The sequence below is a fragment of the Lissotriton vulgaris genome, chromosome 9, assembly GCF_964263255.1.
Source record: "Lissotriton vulgaris chromosome 9, aLisVul1.2, whole genome shotgun sequence".
NCBI lineage: Eukaryota > Metazoa > Chordata > Amphibia > Caudata > Salamandridae > Lissotriton > Lissotriton vulgaris.
This window is the reverse complement of record NC_141697.1, coordinates 61,850,975-61,875,193: the sequence shown is the minus strand read 5'-3', so window position 1 is coordinate 61,875,193 and position 24,219 is coordinate 61,850,975. Positions and strand designations below refer to the sequence as shown.

The window sequence follows — 24,219 nt, the reverse complement described above, 5'->3', positions numbered from 1 at the left end:
CAAAACACTTTGTACACGTTTCAGCATGCCTGTTTCCATATATTAGTATATTACAGCCTGATCTATTAGCTTTGCCAGTGCTTGCTTTCCCCCCACTGGGTTTTGAAAGGATTGGCTCATTCTCACTTGTTCAACAGGGGAATAGTTAATGAACGTTCCATTTCACCATTAGCAGCTCATAAACTACCTCTTTAGCAGCTTCATAACCGTCTTTGTTTACCTGTCTCTGTTCTGTTGGTCTTTTTCAGCCATCTTGAATGTGGACGATTCTGTGGTGGACCTTGAGACCCTCGAGGCGCTGTACGAGAATGTAAGTGATTGCTAATTGTGGAATCATGAATGAGAAACATTGAGAGAGAGAAGGCAGGAGTACATTCTAAATACGCAAATACCATTGGAGGATGGGATTAGAGTTAAAGGTGCACACCTTAAACTTCACTAAATATCTAGTGAATTTATGAGTTTTCAAAAAATGTATAGGCAAATATCGAAATAACACTTTCTATAATCAGACAATTGAAGGTCTGTTCATCAAAGTACTTCATTTTTACAAAATGGAAGGATGACTGGTCCTTCAAATAAGGATGAAGGAACCAATGTTCAGATGAATTATTTCACACAATATAGCACCATACACCTCTAACCAGCACTACACCGTGTTTCACCACATTGTACCGTATCAAATCACATCACTCTATACATTGTCCCGCGCCTTCCACCACAATACCATAAATTACACAACAGCATCCAAACGGCATTACCCCCCGTCATCCAATCCCAGTGCAGATTCTCCAGAAAATAAAACCAAACATTTCACAGAGCATTATGGAGCTACTTAATGCCTCTTTAAAAGAAGCCATCATACCTGCAGAGTGGAAGCATGCAATGGTCCTCCCCCTCTTAAAGAAACCTAACGCAGACCCAGCCGACTCCTCTAATTTTCGACCAATATCGCTTATCCCTGTCTTCTCCAAAGATATTAGAAAAACATGTGTACCAACAACTTAGACAGTTTGTGGAAACAACTAAAATCCTGCACGTATCCCACTCAGGTTTTAGAGATGGATACTCCACAGAAACAACTCTTCTGGGAGTTACGGAAACACTTCGTCAGCTCCTTGATAAAGCGGAAACGGCGGAGCTTATTTTGCTTGATCTAAGAGCCGGCTTTGATACTGTGTCTCATTCCACACTAATAAAAGTTCTTCAGTCTGAGGGAATTGAGGGCTCAGCTTCAAAATGGATCAAAGATTTCCTCACGGGCAGAACCTTTCAGGTTTTTTCATCGCTGGCGAACTCCAAAACGTACAAATCCCCTAATGGTGTACCACAAGGCTCGATTTTGAGCCCTATGTTGTTCAATCTTTATGTAAGCCCTTTGGCCACCATTGCAGAAGAAGCTGGGTTTTCTATCTTTTCATACGCGGATGACACCCAACTTCTTTTTTCTCTATCGGCTAATGATGCATCTAAACCATCATCCTTACAGACTGGGCTGAACAAAATAGCCAATTGGATGCATTTCAACTGGCTAAAATTAAATGGTGAAAAAACTGAGGTTTTAATCTTGGGTAACGATAAAAACCTCTGGAGCCCACATCACTGGCCTCGAGAATTGGGTACACTCCCCAAGCCAGTCCAATCTGCTCAAAACTTGGGGATAGTGATCAATGATCAACTGTCCATGAAGCAACAAGTAACCAAGACAGCTTCGATCTGTTTTACTATTCTGCGGTGGCTCCGGAAGATACTATGGATGTTGCCAGGCCATACAAAAAAGGACCGTAATCCAGGCCCTGATAATGTCTAGATTGGATTACAGCAATATCCTGTATTTTGGAGCAAACAAGGATGTGATAGCAGATTACAAGTGGTGCAGAATTCAGCCGCATGACTGTTGTATCGTATTCCTAAAACATCTTCCATTTCAGGCTCTTTGCGTGACTTACACTGGTTAAAAATCGAAAACCGGACTAAATTCAAGGCCTTATGCTTCATGCATAAAATTAAATCAGGCACTGCCCCCGTTACTTATGTTCCTTAGTCCAGATATATCACCCCACTTGTTTGCTCAGATCCTCTTCACAAGCCAAATTCTCAGTCCCTAGAGTTAAATTGGCACGTACAGGAGGACGCTCTTTTTCCTATCTGGCACCCGTGCTATGGAATTCACTTCCATGCCCGCTTCGGCATGAAGCCAACCACATAAGTTTTCGTAAAAACCTTAAGACCTGGTTGTTCAGTCAGTAAATCTTGTCTCTTGTTGCATCCGTCCTTGGCGCCGGGAAACCTCCGGGTAGCTGCGTGCCCTATAAATTTAAATAATAATGCTTTGTGTGATATAATGTTGTTTGAAACACAATTTTATCACAGTTCAAACTATATAACACCAGAGCACATGGTTCCACCTTTTGCCAAACTGCAGCCATCACTGTGCTACAACATAACGTAAAACAGTTCACACTCCAACACTACAAACCAGACAACACTGTCCATCACAGATCATACCACCGTACATGTCGCTACACAACATTAAACACCCTACCTCATAATGCCATGCAAAACTTCACTTCACAAAAACAGTGCATTAAATCAGCCCTGTCATGCTCCACCTTACTTTAGCCTTAGCAAACCCACCACTTCACACCAACTCAGGACCTAGACAAAACATTGTACACCATATCACATATGTGTTGTAAGGTCATACCGTACATGGCCATTTAAGATCATTCCCACATTTAAGTCTCACCACTTCAGATTACATTTTACCACACCACATTGCACAGCCTTTCACCATGTCACACCAAACCACATCACACTACTAAATGCAACACCACACCTTGTAAGACCTTTCTCTCACACGCCTCGTCACAGTATGCATCCCCGCATCAGCTTCCCCAGCAATGCCAGGTGGTGCCACACCGCCTTCCATTGGCATCTCTTATCGTACCACACAATACAACCTCATGACATTCATTACCACTTATCTCTGCATCTCTTCATGACACCACAACACACCGTTCAGTACATTTCAATCGATCAATCACTACACAACATCTCACTACACCACATCGTATCTGAGGACGGCAACCACTTACGTGCACTGTAATAATGTGATTCCCTGTATTTGTTTAACTCTGTCGGATGCACAGTTTTCACATTTTAACAAACCATTTCTAATTCAACCAAGCTACTAGGGGGGATCGACCTCAAATTGAGCGGAGTTCCTGAAACTTTGCAAACTTTCACTGGCTAACTTTTAACTGTTGACTGCTGAGTTCAGGCACTGAAGACATGATCATTTCACATGTGATTTTGGTAGCCCCCTAAGGGGAGGATTTGGTCGTTGTACATATTTTACACCAGCAAACAAAACCATACAAGTTTAAATAATTAAGGAAGGTGGGAAAAAACATTATTTGTCATGTAGTGTTCCTTCCATGCGAACTCTTGTTTGAATTCTGAAATCCGCAGTAAGCTGAAGAGGGCATTTGAAATGCAAAGATGTTCTAAACATTTTGCACCTCAGTTTAATGTCAAGTGCCCTTAATCGTGAAGTTCTTACAAATACTCCTGCATAATAAATCTGTAATGCACAAAATTGTTTGAAAGATTGTTTCTTGGTGGTTAAAAAACCACGCTGTGTGAACAGTATATAAACCCAACACGAAGTACAGGGACATAGTTGCATCAGCATAATAATAGACACACCTTTCTTTACAAGATGTATTCAAATGCAGGCGTGTGCTCTGCGTTCAACATTGTTTTACGCAAATTATTTTATTCTCCTCTGTTAGGTAGAAGACACTTTTGATATTGTGGTGTGTTCATGTGGTGCTATGCAAAACAAAACTTAAATTGTTGGTTAATGTTATTCAAATGCTGTCTTCTTGAGAAACCTCAATATTTACCAAAGCATTCAGATACTTTTTTAATATCAATAACTGTGTGTTAAAATGTTCCTCAATATTTTGCATAGTCAGCTTAATCTTTCCACATTTCACTCTGTTTTGTTATTTGATTCCAGTTATCTGAGCCATACAGCATTGCTACATGATTAGATTAGATGGAACATCTAATCGCACCTTACTGCTGCACACCAGTCTTTGATTTAGAAAACCTATACTTGGTACATCATGAATGAATGCCTCACTGCATCTTGCCACACAACACAGAGTGGTGGAGGCAGGAGGAAGAAATGACAGCACCGATGCTAGACGTGTAGGCATCTCCGCATCACACACACACTCGTGATTTGATGACTCAGGCTAGCGAACCACATCCGAAAGAGAGAGCAAATGGTCCACCATGTATCTGTAATTTTTGCTTACCTACACAGGTTTGCAGTATTTTCAAGATCACCGTGGTGATAGCCTACAACCAGGAAGTATCAGTCCTAGTGGAGGTGTACACATGGAGAAAGGCCACACAGATGCCTCTGAAGACCCAAGCAATAGCAGCAAGAAAGAGGCACTAAACTAAAAGAGTGAAAACACTAAAGATCAGACTACAAAATCCAGCTTGCAGTACAAAGTCACAGACAGTGGTTGAGTCTGAGCTCCTTCAGAGAAGAGGACCCTTAGGGCCACTCGCCAACTGGGCTTCTAAAGGGATAGTGAAAATGGTGGATCATGCGTGACTAGACTGGCACCAACCTTCACAATTGAGGCAAAGTGCACTTGTGTGCCTTCATTTCTAGACTGGAAAGTGAGAACAGAGGCGCCTTGGCTTACAGGGAATTTGAGAGATTCTCCAAAAGGTTACTCAAAAGTCCAGAAGAGCTGGGGCAGAGTTGGACACTTGTGTGTCAGATTTGTGACGCACTGCTGTAGACATCAGTGGCTTTCATAGGCACTCGGCTGACTCTGACAGCGCTGTGCCTGGCTCTTGCCTTCCCCTTGACAAAGTCCACCTTTGGGGAAAGTTCACAATGTATCCAACCCAGCTCTTCAATGGTTGGATCTTACCAAACCTGATAGTCAGAGATTCCCGGTGCATTCAGTGCCTCCTTTTATGAGATGATAAAATGATGGCCAAGAATAATCTGGCATGCATGTTTCTCTAAATTAATGTTGGGAACACTTTGGGTAAAGCCACATTGCTACATAAGAATTATTAGAACATTGGAATGTTGGGAGCTCCATTGAATATAATGGAGTGCTCTCGGCTTCTATGGGCCGGTAAAGGCCAGCAAAGCAACATTCCAATGTTGCTTTTGTTCACAGCTATTGCTGTGAACAACGGCCTTTCGGAGCTCCAGGGGATTTAAATCCCCTCGGGCTCCGAGACGCCTTTGTTTTATTTGTTAGAACATTCTGCCCTCTAGTGGCAGAATGTTCTTATAGCCCTATGTAGCAGGGCTTTACCGGCTATTAAAGGGCCGGTCGCTTGTTAAAGTCCCTCGCCTTGGGCTCAGGCCTTTAATGGGGGAGCGGACCTTTAATAGCTGGTATTGCCCTCTTTGGCAGGCTATAAGGCTATATAAGAACATTGGAATGTTGAGTGCTCTATTAAAGACAATTGAGTGCTCAGGGCTTCTAATGGCTGGTGGAAGCCCAGAGCGTCAACATTCCAATGTTTTTCATGGAGTCTGGAGGGATTCCAAACCCCTCGCGCTCCGCGAGTCCTTTGTTTTACAAATTATAACATTCTGCCCTCAAGGGGTGGAATGTTCTATTAGCCTTAGAGCTCTCCGTAGCGGGCTTTAACGGCCATTAAAGGTCCGCTCCCTTGTTTAAAGCCCTCTCCTTCGGCACAGACCTTTAACACTGGAGCAAGCCTTTAATGGCCGGTAGAGACTGCTACAGCGGGCTATACTAAGTGAGGACTATAAGACATACTTGTGACGTTTTCTGCAGTTTCAGGATTGAGATTTTGGGCAAGGTGTCGGTCTGAGCTGTCAAACAAAGAAACCGCAAAGAACTAAATCTAAATTCTCTCTCCTTACCACAGAGAGCGCAGAAAGAGGAGCTCGACACTATAAAGAAGCACTATGAGACGTCAAAAGCTGAGGAGGTGAAGCTGCTGGACAAACCTGAGCAGTAAGGAGTTTACCACACGGTTACGGGTGGGATTGACACTGCTCCAGGGATGGATGGCAGAGGGGGCAGCGTGGCCAACTCATCTGCCTGCTTTCCTACTCTCTTATTCCCACTCATACCCCAGACCCATATTTGTACACCACACCTCTACACCTGTGGCTGCTATGTGCCAGCTCCAGCTGCAATGCCCCACCTTTCCCTCTGCGCTGAATTAGTGTCTTTTTCCCCGGCCCATGGCACTGACACGGCCTCTCTTCTGTCCCACATATGCAATTGCCTAACCTTCTGTTTGTTACTGTTGCAGGTTATGTCCTAAATACAGAACATTACCTTTGATTTTCCAGTGTCCATTTATCTGTACATATTTACTACACCCCCTCCCTGAATTTGCTTCTTTAGGTTTACTCCCCTATGGTTGCACCTCCTATCAATTGACTTTGGTCTCTTGTGCCTGTTCTCGTGCCTTCCTTTCTTCCCTGTGTCTTTCCCTCACATTCCTCCCCTTTTGACCATCCTCTGTCTCCTCTGCAGTGTCTGTTTCCATGTATCTTTGCTCCAACCTTCGCTCCTGCCTCAACGTCCTCTTATATTTGCTCTCTGATCCGGTGTCCACTTATGTCCCTTTCACCTGCTTTAACTTCCCTCTGTTTCCCGTCTGATCCTCTGTCTACTTATGTGCATATTTACACCAACCTTCCCTCTGCCTTTAGTTATTTGTGTTCTCATCTGCTCTAGTCTTCCCTGTTTCTGATTATGTGCGTCTTTACTCCAGCCTTCCTTCCTGCCTAAACTATTTTTTTGTATGTCTGATCACTGTGTCTGCTACTGTTCATGTTTACTCCAACCTTCTTCCCTCTGTCTATTCTGCTATTATTTGCTCGAAATGCTATTACATTTGTTCAATTTTCCTACCAGTTCTATCCTGTGCCTTCTCCCATTGCCTCGCAAGTGCCTGCTTCATCCAGTGTTTTCCTCAGACTTCCTTTTGCAGTTGTTTGTGTGTCTTCCGGGTCTTAACAATTGTGTGTTATTACTGCCTCTAGCAACCCTCCTTCAAGGTGCTTTGCTTTCATTAACTAACTAACTTTACTTTGCGTGCATGCAATCATCTTCATGCACACTGTAGTAATCGTGCTGCCATGTGGCTGGAGCTGGAATTGTTTCAGAAAGCGCATAGGCCAGACAGCAGGCCATGAACAGCTTAGCTGCTCATACACACTTTTTCCTTGCATGAAGTAGAATTGTATTTTTTTGTTTTGTTTTAATCGGTCTTGTGGTGCAACATTTAGTAGTTTTGCCTATGCAGACAGTTCGTGATATAGCAACTCTTTTTGAAGGATTGCAGTGCTAAGATTCAGTACCTATTTTGACCAGTGGTTGCAGGTTTGATCCAGTGCAAGAGACAAAAATACAAATACAAAAGGGGGAAAGAAGGAAGACGAGCAAGCCGGAAAACCAGTGACAGAGGATGACAGCGTGGATGAAAGAGAAACCAGGGAGTGTCTGGTGGTGGATTAAAGAGGCAGGAGTTGAAATCAGGACTACCCATCCTAGATATTCAACACCTCGACCTTCAGTAGATCAGACTGCGGGCTTCTGAGTACAACTTTGAGCCCTAACCCTTACTCTTATACAATTTGAGCATTGCCAAGACTGGTGTATAATATTTTATGGATCCTGCAACGCAAGCAGGCCTTGATCGCAAACCCCAGCCGGGTCTGGTGGCTTAGTGGACTAATGCGTCCACTGTAGGGGCCTCTGTTTGACCTCATGGTCACAGGTTCAAATCCCGGCAGGTCCATTTAGCCTTTCATCCTTCGGAGGTCGATAAAGAGTACCATTGAGTTGGGTAACCAATAAACATCTGTTATTCAGCACCAAGATACCTTTCTAGGTGAACATGCGCTTTACGAATACAAATGTTATGCTTCTGCGCACAGATTGCTCAATTTTTACTTCAAAAGTGCAGCAGATGAGGAGGTGATTGAGAATCATGCTTGACAGCAACTTATGGGCTTCATCCGCTGTCGCAGAGGGTGTGAGTTAACTAGTCTGCTCCAACACCACTGTCTAGATTAATTCTCTGCAACAGGTTGGAGGGCCCCAAATCAATCATCGATGTTTGGCTTTTCGGAAGAGTGCTTTGCCTAACCTGTCTCGTGAATAAATTGGTAAACATGATTATTCCCCCTTAACTTTGTGTTAACGACCTAAACACAGATCTATACAAAACCTCAATTCACCAGATGCTTTACATAAAATAACAAAAGGATCCAACCAATGTGGCGATGGTTACTAAATTAACCGTGCAAGGAGTTCGGATTGTTGCCTGCTTTCGCTGCCACAGGAGTGGTTGGGCGTCTACATACCTGGGGGATTGCTGATTCCTGGACCGGCCGCAGCGGAGGTGAGAGGCGGAGGCGAGCGGGACTGCGAGGACCAGCAGTCCATCTGGCAGCGCCAGCTGGTTCCTCTTCCCGCCGCGCCTCGCGCCCCCTCCCAGTGCCACGCCCCCCTGCCTGTTAGTGCTTTTAACTCCTCGCGGCCCCCGCTTCGCGGGAGCCGCTCGTGCAAGGAGTTCGGATTGTTGCCTGCTTTCGCTGCCACAGGAGTGGTTGGGCGTCTACATACCTGGGGGATTGCTGATTCCTGGACCGGCCGCAGCGGAGGTGAGAGGCGGAGGCGAGCGGGACTGCGAGGACCAGCAGTCCATCTGGCAGCGCCAGCTGGTTCCTCTTCCCGCCGCGCCTCGCGCCCCCTCCCAGTGCCACGCCCCCCTGCCTGTTAGTGCTTTTAACTCTTCGCGGCCCCCGCTTCGCGGGTGCCGCTCGTGCAAGGAGTTCGGATTGTTGCCTGCTTTCGCTGCCACAGGAGTGGTTGGGCGTCTACATACCTGGGGGATTGCTGATTCCTGGACCGGCCGCAGCGGAGGTGAGAGGCGGAGGCGAGCGGGACTGCGAGGACCAGCAGTCCATCTGGCAGCGCCAGCTGGTTCCTCTTCCCGCCGCGCCTCGCGCCCCCTCCCAGTGCCACGCCCCATTGTCATACTTAGGAGAACCTACTCACGCGCGCAGCGGGACGCGCGCGGGGCGGTCACCGGGGCGAAGACCGGGCAAAGAGCGGGCCGTTCTAGGCCGTTAGAGGCCGGGAGAGACCGGACCGGGCTCCCTCTCTGACGCCCCCGCCAATCTGCCCCCTTATTCACCCCAGTATGACGTCCAGAGCCTTAAGGAGCAAGTCTGTCCAACATGGCGCAAGTACATTGGAAATTTTTTTTCCCAAGGCTAGTTCCCAAACCAGTAAGTGTCATTCATCCATGGACTCTCATCTAGAGATGGGCCCTGAAAATGTGTTTTTGGTCCCTGGGGAATCTGCCACAAATGATGCTAGCACACCCCTCACTATGGACGCTACCCACATGTCATTACTGGACAGCATTGACCAGACTATTGAGTCGGTCCTTCGGCAGTTAAGATCTCCTGTAACGCAGAGGGCCCAGGATTCCCCACGGCCACTGGGGACCTCTGACCATTCCGCCACTCTGGATAAAATGGGTCCAAACACGCTGGAAGCGGGCCAAGCGGTCCTGTCAACAGACCCTGTAGATAGTGGGGTGGTACAGCCGCTAAAAAGAAAAAGGCCTAGTGAATTAAAGAGGGCAAAAAGGACAAAAATTGATGCTACTGATCCATCTCTTGAAGAAAGTACAGACATCTCGGCCTCCCCAGAGCTTATTATATCGGGGTCTGGGATGGATCTTGTGGCCTCGCCAGCTCCTGTGTTATCACCAGTGGCGGCGGGTCCATTTATCTTCGGTGGGGTATCCTCCTCCAGCAGTGCAGACTTGGTAATTAATTCACTTACAGTTATTATTAAGAATCTGTTAACCCCCATCTTAGTTAGACTAGATGTTATAGAAAATCTACTCCAGGTCCGGGAAAATACTCAAACTAGGAAAAGCCCTGGCACAGCCGCAAATGCTTCTGTAGCTACCGGGGAACTACCTGGGAATAGTTCACTTCCCTCTACACTGCCCCAGGTCTCCAGTAGGGTATTGCTGAGTGTAAACGGTGCGCCCACTTCCCAGACGCGCACCTCGTTACCCCCAGCACCCAGGCCCCCTGTTCCGGCCCCCAGGAGATCTAAGCTACCCCCTGCACCACAATCCGCGCTGCAGTCTAGGGCGACAGTGGGTCTTACTAATGCTCCGGGCGATGGTCTTGTCCCCCCGTCTGATAGGCGTAGGGTGGTCAATCTGCCCCCAGAAGCTGTCCCATACACGGCAATTATGGTGGGAGTTCCTGAGCTACTGGGTGGCGATAGGGAGTCTCAAGACTCCCTACGCAACAAGGTCATAAGCTGGCTAAGTATTAATAGACCGCTGCCACCAAACTTGAAGGGTGAGGTCCTGATGGTAAGGAGGATTCCTTGGATAGGCTCTACTATAAAGAACAGGCCAGGGGATTGCATCATCCTAAGTTTCAAGAGCCCACATGTTGCAAACTACATATGCAACTGGCTTGTAAGGCCTGACAAGTCCAAAATTGAACTTGTACCCCTCTCATATTTCTATCCCAGTGGTAGTAACACGGTGGGAGGGAGTGAGAAGGGGTGGACCAGGGTGGGCTTTGCCGTAGATGGCTCCCGCTATAGACCAAGGCACCCCCCACCAACTGCCCAGGCAAACTTCACACATTACAACAGGTTTTCCTGTTTGGACCAGGTCGATTGACCACAAACTAGGGCAATCTTGTCTGGTCCTGGGAAGTTGGTGGAGGACGTGCAAAGATGTGCGGGATCGGGCACAGTCCCCATGTTGGAACTAACCCGGCTGCACACCACTAGTGAGCGAGGGGCTGCCACAGACGACAATCTGTGCCAACTGGGTCCTTCACCTAACATCGGGTCTGCCCATATTTTGCAAACAGGGGCAGTGGAGCGGGCCGGGCCTGCCACTATTGCGGTCAGCGGAAATGGCTCCTTAGACGCTGTTCCACCCATGGTCTCTTTGCAACCTCTGGCTGGAGCCCAGGCCACCATGCCACTCGACCCAGGTCTGAGAATTCTCTCCTGGAATGTGGCGGGAATCGCGAATAAGGAAGGCTCTCCTGATTGGGATTGCCTGGTAGGTGGTTTTGATATACTTCTCCTTCAGGAGACTTGGGCGAGGGCCACTCAGCCTAGGAAAGGGTTTGAAGTGTTCGAAGTCCCTGCCAAATGGGCTGGGAGGGGGAGGCCGTCAGGTGGCCTGGCGATCTGGATTGCGAGTCACACTGGATGTCAGGCGGAGCGGGTCCACACGTGCTCGCAGGACATCCAATGTGTGCGGCTTACATGGCCTGGTAAAACTCCGTGGGCCATTGTTAACGTCTACTCGCGTCCAGTCGCCTCACCAAACGAATCACCAACCCTAAATGATCTGGCTACCTTCTTGGGCCAACTACCGGGTGACCTCAAGGTGGTGCTTGGAGGAGACTTCAACTGCCACTTTGAACCCTTGGAAGGTTTACTGGATGGTGCCCTTACGGCCGAGGATGACCATTGGGGGGTTCCACCGTCATCCTCTCCTCACCCCAAAGCTTGGTCCCCTCTAGCTTTACAACTCATGTCCCTTACCCTGAATTGCGCACTGAGGGCGTGTAATGGTCGTACTCCTTCCGATACCCCCTCAGTGTGTACTTTCAACAGGAGGAGCCATGAGTCGAGGCTAGACTACATTATGGTGGACATTACACTCTGGCCTAAAGTGCTTGACTTCAGGGTAATCAAGAGGTCAGACAGTGATCATAATGCCCTCTGTTTAAATATCCTGTGCCCCCAGCCCATGACGGACCCATCCTCAGTTGGCCAAGGGGATGTTCTGGGGGATTTGTTACTTACCACAAACAGGCGTCGGGTCAAGTGGGGAAAGTTGGTGAGCTCGGATGAGTCCATAAAGAAACTATATGAGCTGGCACTCCCAAGCTTCATGGAGGTAGATGCTCTCCTGAATGAACCAAGAACCCCAGATTACTACGAGAAACTGGGTAACATCCACCAGGATTTAGTGAGGGATTTGGCTGAGATATTCCACCCGGAGGTCCCAATCCGAAAGAAAAGGACCCCTGTTCCATCCTGGTACACCTCAGATTGCAGGGCAGCAAAATCTGAGCTCATAGCAGCAATAAAAGAGGGGACAGACAGGGCCAATGTACGTGGCCTTAGGAAACACTATAAATCAGTGCTGGTGACTGCAAGGACCGAGTGGGACTGGAACCACTGGCAGGATCTTTTTGATGCCCTGAAAGTCAGGGACTCCCGGAAATTCTGGGCCTTAGTAAACAATGGGTCAGGGGAACCTAGTAAAGCGATTGAGCCTAATATAGCCCCTGCGGTCTGGGAGGCCCACTTTGGGGCTCTTTATCAAGATACCAGTTCCTGCCCGGCCGCAGAGCTGCAACTGTCCCTGGGTACTCAGGAGTTTGGAATAGAATTATCCCTGGGGGAAGTGGAGCATGCCCTAGAACGCTTAGCAGTGGGGAAGGCACCAGGCCTGGATAGGTTACCTGGGGATCTATTTAGGCACCACCCGGATATCTGGGGTCCATACCTTCTTATCCTTTTCAATGCCATTCTTGGAGGTATGGAGATCCCTGGGTCGTGGTTGGGGGCAGAGATTGTGCCCATCCATAAGAAGGGTTCTACTCTGCTCCCTACCAATTACAGGCCCATAAGCCTTATAGACGTGCCCCAAAAGCTCTTTGCGCGCCTCATCTTGGACCATCTCCTAGACTGGGTCGAGGAAAATGACATCATGAGCCCCCTCCAGGCTGGCTTCAGGAAGAACACGTCGACCATGGACCAAATCTTTCGCCTCCTTCTCCTGTATTGGAAGACGGTCACGCTAGAGGGAGGTCGATTGTACATGGTCTTCGTGGACCTGAGGTCAGCCTTCGACCTAGTCCCGAGGGGGAAGTTATGGGAGGTTCTGCAGAAGCTAGGAGTTCCCCCCCACCTCCTTAGAATTATCATTAGGCTGCATGAGAATAACTTTGCGCAAGTGAGGTGTGGGAGGGATGGCAAGCCCTCGGGTAAATTCCCGGTCTCCCGAGGTGTCAGACAGGGCTGTGTGCTGGCTCCGACACTGTTCTGTCTGTACATTAACAGCGTCATCCAACATCTTGACGCTGTTGTGGACAATGACGCCCCGGTTTTGGCAGGTAGGAGGGTTCCGGCAATAATGTTTGCCGATGATACCCTCCTTCTTTCCAAATCCCCTATGGGGATTCAGAGGATTGTGGATGGTTTTGGCCACTTCTGTCGACAACATGGGTTGGAGGTGAACACGCAAAAAACCAAGTTCATGATCTTCAACCCTCCCTCCAAAACCAGACCGAATCCAAAACTGGGGGAAACTAGCCTTGAAAGGGTTTCGACCTTTATATATCTGGGGGTATCACTTCAAGAAAATCTGACATGGGACTCCCAGGTAGCAAAATCCAGGCTGAAACTTTCCCAGCTATCGGGCGCACTCTTGAGGGTGTCCAACAAGTCCACCTTCAAGCCTGTTAGTCCGGCCCTGGAAACGTACAGGGCCCAGGTGAAGGCAGCTGCCTCTTACGGCAGTGAGCTGTGGGGTCACAAAGCTGGGAAGGCCATGGCAGGGGTGGAAAATTGCTTCCTCAGACGCTTACTTGCTCTCCCGCAAGGCACTCCACTCCTCCCCCTAAGACTCGATTTGGGCCTCCCATCAATTGCTGAGGACCTGCGGTCAAAACCTGTGAAGTTCTGGCACCGGTTATGGTCCACAGAGGAACTGTATCACTACAGGCAGGACCTTCTAAACGTCATGAGGCTGGATGTAAATGGCAAGATCCCTTGGCTGGCATTCATCAAGTCGGAATTGTCTAGCCTGAAATTGCCAGATCTATGGGATGATCCAGCCCTGGGCTGTAGAAGGATCTCGCGCAAAACCCTCGCACAGCTTTACAGGAACAAAAACCTTGCTGATATGGACAATGCATACAACAGTGGCACCCTGACGGGACGTTTCTTAGTATCCAAAAATTCTTATGTTTTTGAACCTTTTATGGATTTTATCTATCCTCTTTTGGCGAGGAAACTGTTCCTGCAATGGAGGTTTGGCACGCTCCCTACTAAAGTCTTTACCTACAAATGGTCGCTAGGGGGTGACAAGCTTTGCCCATGCTGCAAAGCCAAGGACGAAGACGACTTGCACATAATGTTTTGTTGCCATGCCTATCGGAGCCCGAGGAGACGCTGGTTAGCTCCTTTGTGTCGGAACCTGGGCTTCAGTAACTACTTACAGGCCTATAGGATTATGAAAACTAACACCCTGGGCCACATCGTCTTTGCGGTGTCTAAATTCTTAATGGCAGCATGGGTAATAAGGAAGAAAATGTCTGGTTAAATCATATTACCTTGTATCTTTTAATCATTGCAGGTCAAGTTGGTTTTTAATTGTATATATTGTATCTTATCTGTATGTATTTTTTCTGCATCTTTTAGGGCCCATGTGGCCGAAATAAAGAATTTTTGGATTGGATTGGTTACTAAATTACTCCTGATCCTGTCCCTCTGGGGTCGTAGATAAAGGCCTGTCAGTTAAAGGAGAAAGTAGAATAACTTTCCCTAAAAAGGTTTACCAGCTAAAATGTTTCTCAGATGAAATGTCTGAATTGACCCTCTGCTTTTTCTCACCTGTTATTTTCAGGTCTCTACATGTGCTCTTTCTTGCCAGGTACAGGTGCTTGAAGCTGCTTTCCTGCCTCACACCACAGCCTGTTGTGCTATAGAAGTTGAATTTAAGCTTTAATTAAAAACAATGCCTTCTAACGAATGTCTGCTATAGAGATGCCTCTGCTAAAGCTCGGTCCAATCTCCTGAATATTACCTGCATTAGCAGAGCAGTCACTTTACGGGGTTATAGAATAGTGTGCATAAAATCACACACGGTAGGCATGTACATCCTGAATGCCTTGTTGTAAGGCAGAACCTTAGCTAGATCGGACCTCATCAGACACAAAATGTGATAGCGAAGGTGCTACAGTGGCATGAAATTACAGATCAAAACATGAGAGCAGGATAGCCTACCTAGTAACCGGAGGCAGAATGTCCCTGCCAACACCAGAGCCTGCTTAATAGTCAAAGACTTAATCTAGTTACAACTCAGGGCTCTGCTCAGACAGGGCCACAACCAGGTGCACCACTGAAGAATCAATTGCACACAACAAGTACGCCAAAATTAGCAACTGCTACGGACAACCACTCGTATAGAGTGTTTCAACATTTACATCAATCTAAGGGGAGCAATTGACCTAGCGAAGCACATGACCTGGGAATTGCTCCCAAGAACATCACAGCTGACAGCTGATGCATTGTTCTATCTATCAAATAAGATGGATCTGCAAGTAGGGTTTGCTAAACACATTAGCATTATTTGCTCAAGCTTTGATCATAAATTGGCAGAATTTAACAAATTAATAATCCAGGCACAAGGTTATGCTGCAGCAACACAGTTGAAATGCTCATGTTCACCAGTGATTGACAAACTAGGCACATTGCCCTCTATCATAGGCACTTTCATACAGGAACTAAAAATAAATCTACCATTCCTATTCCCCTCCTGCAAATACACCATGACTTGCCTAGTATTGACCCAAAAGATTTTCACAAAATTCATTTTACCCCTCAATCCAGTCAAATCAGGAGGCTTGGTGGTGTGGGAGGCATAAATAAAGCAGGAAAACTTTGCCTTTGGGACCTTTTATGTGTTTAGCTATGCAGCACATTAGCCTAGGTGCTCTAACATCAGTGGTTCTTTAACATGAAAGGAAAACAAGCACCAAACTGCATGACACACCAGGTATGGGAATTCATGGAGAGAAATATTACCTTTCAGCAGGAAATGGTAAAATCTAAAGCTCCGTTTTTAATATAAAATCAGGGCCTTCGGTGGTCATTCCACTGAAAATACAAGATTTGAAAAAAATATTATTGTCTACGGGTGCTCATGGAAGACAATTTCTATGGACTGGAATCTAGAGAATGCTAAAGTGATTCTGGTACTTTACTGACCTCTGCTGGTCGTATGCTATCAAGAAAGTTAAATAGAGGCAGTTGCCAGAAAAATATCTAAAAAAAGAAAGTCCCTAAGCAGAAAGCAATTCTGGTATTTTACTGACCTCTGCTGGTCATTTTCTATCAAGACAGTTACATAGAGGCAGTTGAACAAGCCGAAAGCAATTCTGGTACTTTACTGACCTCTGCTGGTCGTTTTCGATCAAGACAGTTAAATAGAGGCAGTTGAACAGAAAAAAAAGTCCCTACGCGGAAGCAGACAAGTCCTAGAGCTGATCTCCAGAGCCCACAAAGTACATACACATATAAGTATATACTAAAGAATATACAAGAGGTCTCGAATGCTCGACCAAAAAAATCCTACATGCTGTGTAAACGCCTGTGAACCTGGCATCGAAACTGTTACCTTTTTACCTCTTCTGGAGAACAATCGTAACTTGGGCGTAGAGCTCAATTGGAAAGACTCCCTCTAGGAAAAATAATTTTTTCGGTCATGTGGAATCATGGTTCAAACACACATACCAGCAGTGTATCCTGCTCTACTGTCCTTGCAAAATGAATTCCAAAAGCCGCATAATAATAAAAGTACGGGCTCGGTGTCTGCCTGGTTCACTGTGAAAAAGTTCAGTGAAGTGTCAGTTTGTCTGGGCTCCTTTTGGTGCTGTTTAGTGGGTACAACTGTGAGGGGCATCTTTGAGTTGATTTTGCAAGAGGAATAGGTCCTAGAACGGAAGTGCAAACCAAACCCCTACCTTTGCTTCATTTTCTGCCATAATACAGAATAGTTTTTGCATCACTTCCCTTCCTGTGCGAGGAGGCTTAATGAGCATCATCCTTGTGTAGGGCTTTCATTTTATGCAAATCAGTGCCGCTGCCATCTTGGAACAGGCTCTGCTTTGGCAGCTGAAGAAAGTCTGCTTTTCCCAGTCCCTGCATGTGGGCTTTGCATTGATACTAATGGGAATCTGGCTGTGTTGACATCACTTGAGCCTACCTGTTGTGGTGTGTTTGTTTGTGCACATGCATGTGCTTGTTTTCCACCCTTTAGTCTGCTGTTGGGTGAAGGTGTTTTTATTTATCTTTGTACTTGTTTATTTGTGCTCAGAGAGACCTTGAACGAATGGCGTAAACAACATCAGTGAGCGGACAGTGTTGGCACATGGGTAGCACTTTCATCACTTATCCAATCACACAGAATGACTTGGCATCATATGAGAGAAGAGGGAGCAAACTTTAGTGGCTTTCCCTAAAGAAGGCAGAGAGTGCACCTTGTTCTTGTTAGCACTTTTTCAATTCCAGATGATCAAAACCTATTTATTCCTCTAACATTTCACCATTTATAGAGCATGCTTTACAAACTGGAGTGTCTCAGACATCTTAATCACTAGGTGTTACTGATGCCCAGCTCATCGGCTCTCTGTTTATGGGCCCTCGATGGAAGATTGGCAGCTTGCAGGCTGAACAGATCTTTGCAGCAGGAAACATGATGGAAGCTCCTCAATAATTTGTTTGCCAAACAGAGCACATTGACTGTTGTGCTGAGTGAAGAAAGGGAGCAAATGTCTTGTTATTGCCAGCAAATGGCTAATAACAGAAGAATCCTTCCAATTTGTATAATAAGGCCAAAGATTTTTTAAATAATATCCTAACTCTTAAATTTAACACAAGAAGATCTTTGTAGATTTGTTTTAGAAAGTATTGTGCACGAACAGTATTGGCTCTGCATGAGGTACCATTGGGTACCATCAGTAACATCCCTGTGCACTCACCCTTTCCTGTTTGTAATCCCTGTATTTCTGCGTTGCCTTGCTGTGTGCTCCCTGCACCCGTGTGCTTCGACATTCCAAGTGTGCCCACCTGCATATGTCCCTGCGTCATCGTACCACCCCTGCAATGATTTGCCATGAGCCCCTTTATGGTCACTTCCATGTCTGGCTCTTTGGTGTCTCTATGTTCTCCTGTTTGTTCCCATGCCAGTGCCCTCATCATCTGGGTGCCCCCTTCACATGCCCTTAGACCCCCCAGTGTGGTAGTTGCCATGGCAATTTGTGTGCAGCAAGAACAACGTGGAAACTGGCATGAAAATGTGTTCTTATTTAGGGAAATGTGACATGTCAACTTACCGGGGAAATGTAGAAACTGCATTGGAGAACCCCGGAGTATGGCCTGGCAATGCATGGGTAGCTGGAAAGGCAATGTGCTCTTCACTAGCAAAGTGGAAGTTGGCATTATAAGGAGTGCTTACCTGACACAGTGGAATGTAGTATATTTTCAAAGAAGGCAGACGCTGAGAGAGGCGAGGTTTCCCTCAAGGAGAGAGTGGTAGGTCCAGCTAGGTGTTCGCCCAAAGTGGTATGAAACACAAGAGGTACCAGGCTGTTCCTAAATGGGGTGAAGGTTTTGTATTGGTGACATCCTTGCGTCGTGGATAAACACACTTCACCCATACAGCAGTTGGAAAAGATCTCCGCCAAAGAGCCCCTCTTTGAGGTGTTGCCCTTTGGGTATTGCACCGCCGACCCAGCGAGGAGCATTGCCGATGATGAAGCATGACACCTGCAAGGGTGTGTGAGGCCATTATATCCAATATATTGGATACCCAGGCGCTTATCCACGACGCAAGGATGTCACCAATACAAAACCTTCACCCCATTTAGGAACAGCCTGTTACCTCTTGTGTTTCACAGTGGAATGTAAAACAGCAAATATATGTTTATCTGGCAAAGCAGAACCTGACACGGCAGTTTGCATTCGGTATGGGGTCCTTTAGAAATTGGGATTACAGCAAAGCAGTGATCTGAGAGGTAACTTTGCTGCCTGTAGTACTTGTTACCTAATGGGAAGCCACCAGACCCTGGACCACAGTGAGCAGCCCAGGGATGTATTACTGAAGAGTGTGGCCTGCTTGAGTTGGACCACGGACAGTCCAGCACATTCAGATGATGGACTTTCTCCCATTCATCCAGAGCACATCACCTAGCCTCCTGTACTTAAGTTTTCTTTTTTCTGTCAAATGTAGAGCTCTTAGAAACAGCCTGCGTACCAGCATTAGCACTACATGAGCTGCAGTGCAAGTGTCCCTCTTCTCAGGTACCCGTTTGCCCCTCTTTACCTGCCCTTACATCAACCTATCCAGTCCCCCCAGCCTGTGCCTTTGTCCACTTTTGGCTTTGTCAGTGATTGTCTGTGAATGCTGCTGAACCTGTACCTACACAGCAACCATAATCAACACTCTTTTAGGGACAGATGTGTTAGGGGAGTCCCCAGTGTGTACTCCTAGGACCACATGTGGCTAAAATTGCTGGAACATGACAATTTAGTTTAATTTCAATGTATCTTGTGTTAATGTTAATTACACTGGGTAGTTTCTAACAGGTTTTCATAGCGTTGGTAAAAAAAAAATTAAAAAGTTCATACAACTTTTTTGACCTCCTCAGAGGAGTGAGAGGCTTATTTGATCCTTATGGGTTCAAATTCGAGACCTTCATTTTACACGCAGACCAATTTGTTGCCTTATTATAATACAAGATATTGGTGCATTGTTTATTTTTTCTACAATCTGATTTGGTTTCTTAGCCAACAGCACTTTGTGTACTTGGAAATGGGCCCAGTTGTAAAAGAAAATTTTATCTGAAACTCCCACAACGCAAGGGATATTTGCTAAAAAGTGAGGACTACCCAAAGGTGGCATTCAAGACCTGGGTCAATCATATTACTTAAAGCTATTGTTTAATCCACAGACTGTGAGCCAATTTGAAATGGTCTGTTTTGATTCATGTAATTAAAAACAATTTGTTCCTACTTTTGTAGTCTGTTTTTTGGAAGAGAACTAGGATAGAATTACAGGAGTCGCCTACTAGAAACCATTTTTCTGGTGAGATACGAACTTTCGGAAACCAGCCATGGAGAAACTTTCTCCACAAACTATTTGCCTCAAATTCTTTTTCCAAATGAATGCCTTACCAGAGTTGCGTAAGTTAACATGAATGCTTTTTTCATGTCAAACTTTCCCTCAAGAATTGCACAAATGCTTTGCCTCCTTTTTCCATGATTTTCAATTTTCTTCCATTCTTCATCTCTCTTCCTGCCTTGGTGCTGACCCAGCACGTCCCTCCCCTCATTTAAAAAAAAAATAGATCTATCTCCTGTACCAGTACTCTTGTCGGCTTCGTTAACTTTCTATAAATTACATTGAAAATATTTATTTTTCTTATCGGTATGTCACCAAAAGAAAGATTCACCATTCATCTGATTGAATGTTTCTCCAAATGAGACGCCGCTGTAAGATTGAAGCAGTAGAATTTCATAGTTTGTTTTTTAACTGCCTTGTTAACTTGTTAACTTTTAGGAGGATTTTTTGCTGGTTTTTAGAAATAAGCTGTTTGTGGACGGTCGGGGGTTTTAAAGGTCCAGCCTAACTGACATCCCAAGTTGCCTAGTTGCAAAAGACCTATTGCCACCTTACCAAGATCTTACAATGGGCCTAAAGCCAGCCTATTGCTTAAAAATGTAAATGCGCACTGCATCGCCAAATGCGATGAAGTGTGTGCAATGAAATTCGTTTTATTTATTTATATGTTTACTTACCTGTATTTGGCTGTAATCCATAGTTTACCACCCCCCACCCTCCTCTCCCCACGTCGCCGCCCGGAAGCACTCCCACCACCGACTGCTACTGCCCTCTTGTGCTTCTCTGCCCCCCATGTGCTGCTTTTCCCCTTTTCTCCCTTCACCTGCTCACCCATTACCCCCATCGCACCCCCCTACATCCAAGCTCCTTTTTTTTCCCCTTGAGTTTTGCACTAAATTTATTGAGCTAAAAAAAATTGTTGTTTTTATTTACCGATCCAAGTGGCATCTGCCTTATGGATCTATAAATATAGAAATAATGAAAAGGCGCACTTATCTACTGGTGGGCATATGTTTTTATGCATGCGCAGGCAAGTGTAATTATTTTTTTTTTTTTTACAATGCTGCATATTCCCCTAAGCTGTATAGTACCGCCAAAAGCAATTGGCAAAGTCCAAAGGTGCGACCTATTGGCTTTGAGAGTGCTTGTTAATTCCAACAACATAGTAAGGAGATGAGTGTCTGTGATTAAAGCAGTTGCTTCCAATCCTGAGGCAGCCTTGAAAACAAGACAGTGTCAGACTCTTGCACAACTAAGATACAATTTACGTTCAGGCTTGGAGCGTACTGCTCAGATTGTGAGCACTTTGTGGTGATGTCTTCTTTAAGTAAGAACTTTCTGATGTATGTGTGACATCATGAAAGATTCCTTTGCAAGCAGTTGAAGCTGAGGGTCACTGAAAGCTGTATCTGAATAAATAGTTTGTCAATGTTATCAAGTTTTAAGTGTGATTACTACACTTTTCATGGCGACGAGGACAACTGGATCACTGCGCAGGGGGCGGTGTACACAGTGACTTTCACCCCTGGATTTTAGCGGTAAACCTACTTTTTTTTACCGGTTCCCGGTGAACCATCTATTCCCTGGAAAAGGTGGAAAAATATATTTTTCACTTATTTGTTAGCAATTGGTGGGGATAAATATGGTCCCTTAAGAAGACAAGCCATTTTGTTACATCACTTGGGAACTGAAGGTAGAAGAATTTATGATCTACTTGAAATTTCCTTGGGAGTTGGGAATGGACATCCAATTAATGTTTAGGACATGTCTCTTATGATGTTAGAGAAACATTTTACTCCTAAACTAAATGCAGTTTTTGAACGACATAGGGTTTTCTGTCGCTCTCAATCACAAGATGAGGATATTATAAACTATGTAGCTGCTTTACGAGGGCTAGCAGTAACTTGGGATTTTCAGGGTTTAATGGATTCCTTAATTCGTGATCAAATTGTTAGATGCACGAAAAACAAAAAAATCGGGGAGAGACTTTTATCTTTTGATCCAACTCTTGATGAAGCTATTCAGATCGCAAGAAGCATGGAGAATACTGATGTTTGGTTAAAAGAAATTGATGTGGGAAAATCAAGCAACAAAGTATCAGAAAAAGATGTTGCGATTGATGTAGAAGAAGTGAAAGTCAAGAAAGAAATTAAGACATTTGATAATAAGTCAGGTACAAATAAGTTGCCTGAGAAAAGGACAATTATTTGTTATAGGTGTGGTGGACCAGGGCATATTGCCACAAGTCCAACCTGTGGAGCAAGGAATTGGATTTGTAGAACTTGTGGAAGGCGGGGCCATTTGGCTAAAATGTGTAGAACAAAATTGCGGCCTGCACAGCAATCTAATGTTAAAGTAGTAGAAAATCTTGGTGAGGTACATGAAGATGTGATTGTTGCAATTGATGAATGTGACATTTTTAATGAAACTAGTAATGACAATGTGGTTGGGTGTAATGACATTGATGGTACCAATGGTGTTGTGGTAAAAAGGGAAAGCACTGACAAGCTCGAAAAACCACATTGTGATATTATGATTGGAAAATCTATGGTTAAAGGTCCTAGTTGATTCTGGAAGTGTATTCTTTATTATTATCAGTAAAACAGTTTTCATTGAACAACTAAAAGGGCAAATAATTGACCTACTACGATCTGATATAAAAGCAGTTGGATATGGAGGAAAAACTATCAATATCATTAGTATGTTGTGGAGTGATATTGCTTTTAAAGGGAATGCTGTTCATGGGAGAGTATACATATCCGAAGATGGTTCTAATTTGTTAGGTTGGCGGCACCAAAAGGACCTAAATATAGTTCTCAATCCCAATAGTCAAGAACCTGTTATGGTCGTGGAAAGAGTGTGTGAGATTGAGACAGAGTGGAGTGAAAAATTCATGTCTGGATTCCCAAATGTTTTACAGACAAATTGGGTTTGTTGAAGGGCTTCACACATCGCATAATTTTGATGAAGAATGCGGTGCCTGTGGTACATAAAGTTATGCCTATTTCTTTACTTATGAGGGAACCCCTTCAACAAGAACTGAATAAATTGTTGGAAAGTAAGATCATTGAGCCAATAGAAGCATCAGAGTGGCTTGCCCCCATTGTGGTTGCCCCCAAGGAGGGTAACAAAATTTGTTTGTGCATCGATCTCAGAGATCTGAACAAAAATATCTGGGTGGATCGGCAACCCCTACCCAATATTGGGGAAATGTTGAGTGGAATGAGTGGTGGTAAGGTATTTTCAGTCTTGGATATGTCAGCTGCCTACAACCAAGTAAATTTACATCCAGAGTAGAGAGCCTTACATCATTTGTAACTCCGCTGGGCGCTTTCAGATATTGCCGCATGCCTTTCAGATTGGCTTCTGCTTCTGCAGTTTTCCAAAGGATTATGCACAATATTTTTAAGGGGATGGATAAGATCTTGTGTTTCCAAGATGATATTCTAGTAGTGGGTGAGTCTTTTGAAAAACATGATGAGCTTCTAAATGAAGTGTTCAGAAGGATTGATGAACATGGCATGACCATAAAGAAAGAAAAGTGTCAATTAAGGAAGGAACAAGTGAACTATTTAGGACACAAGATATCTGGTAAGGGCATCAAACCAAAGAATAGCATTGTAAAACTATTGTTGAAGCTCAGAGGCCTGTAGACTAGGATTTGGTAAGGTCATTTATCGGTTTGGCAGAGTACTGCTCAAAATTTGTGTGTAGTTTTTTTGATCTGGTTGAGCCGATGAGGGAGTTGTTGAAAAAAGGTATTAAATTTGAGTGGAATCAAGCCTGTGAAGAGGCGTTTAAGAAGGTCAAAGATTCTTTGATTTGTGCTCCTGTGTTGAGCCATTTTGATATTCATAGAAAAACTGTATTGACGACGGATGCTAGCAACGTAGGTTTGGGCGCCATCTTGAAACAATATGCTGATGGAGAGGAGAAAATAATAGGATATGCATCGCGTCGTCTACCAGGTGCTGAGAAATCTTATTCAGCAATAGAAAAGGAGGCATTGGGATGTTGTTGGGCAATGCATCATTTCAAGTTTTATCTTTGGGGTTTGCCTTTTATGCTCAGAACTGATCATAAGCCACTATTGTATATGTTTAAAGGTGGTAAGTGTCTGGAAGGAAATGTGACTCCTCGAATTTCTAGATGGTTTTTGTCGGTCATGGACATGAACTTTACAATTGA

General features: G+C 45.2%; 1 protein-coding gene across 1 annotated transcript in view; it reads left to right on the top strand.

Annotated features, from left to right (window-relative positions):
- The window catches only part of FMN1 (formin 1), a 307,196-nt gene that overhangs the window by 202,992 nt on the left and 79,985 nt on the right, over nucleotides 1-24,219 (top strand). Inside the window, exons 7-8 of the mRNA XM_086937030.1 lie at nucleotides 249-310; nucleotides 5,953-6,041. Of these exons, the coding sequence (XP_086793156.1) occupies nucleotides 249-310; nucleotides 5,953-6,041 (151 nt within the window). The remainder of the gene's footprint in view (nucleotides 1-248; nucleotides 311-5,952; nucleotides 6,042-24,219) is intronic.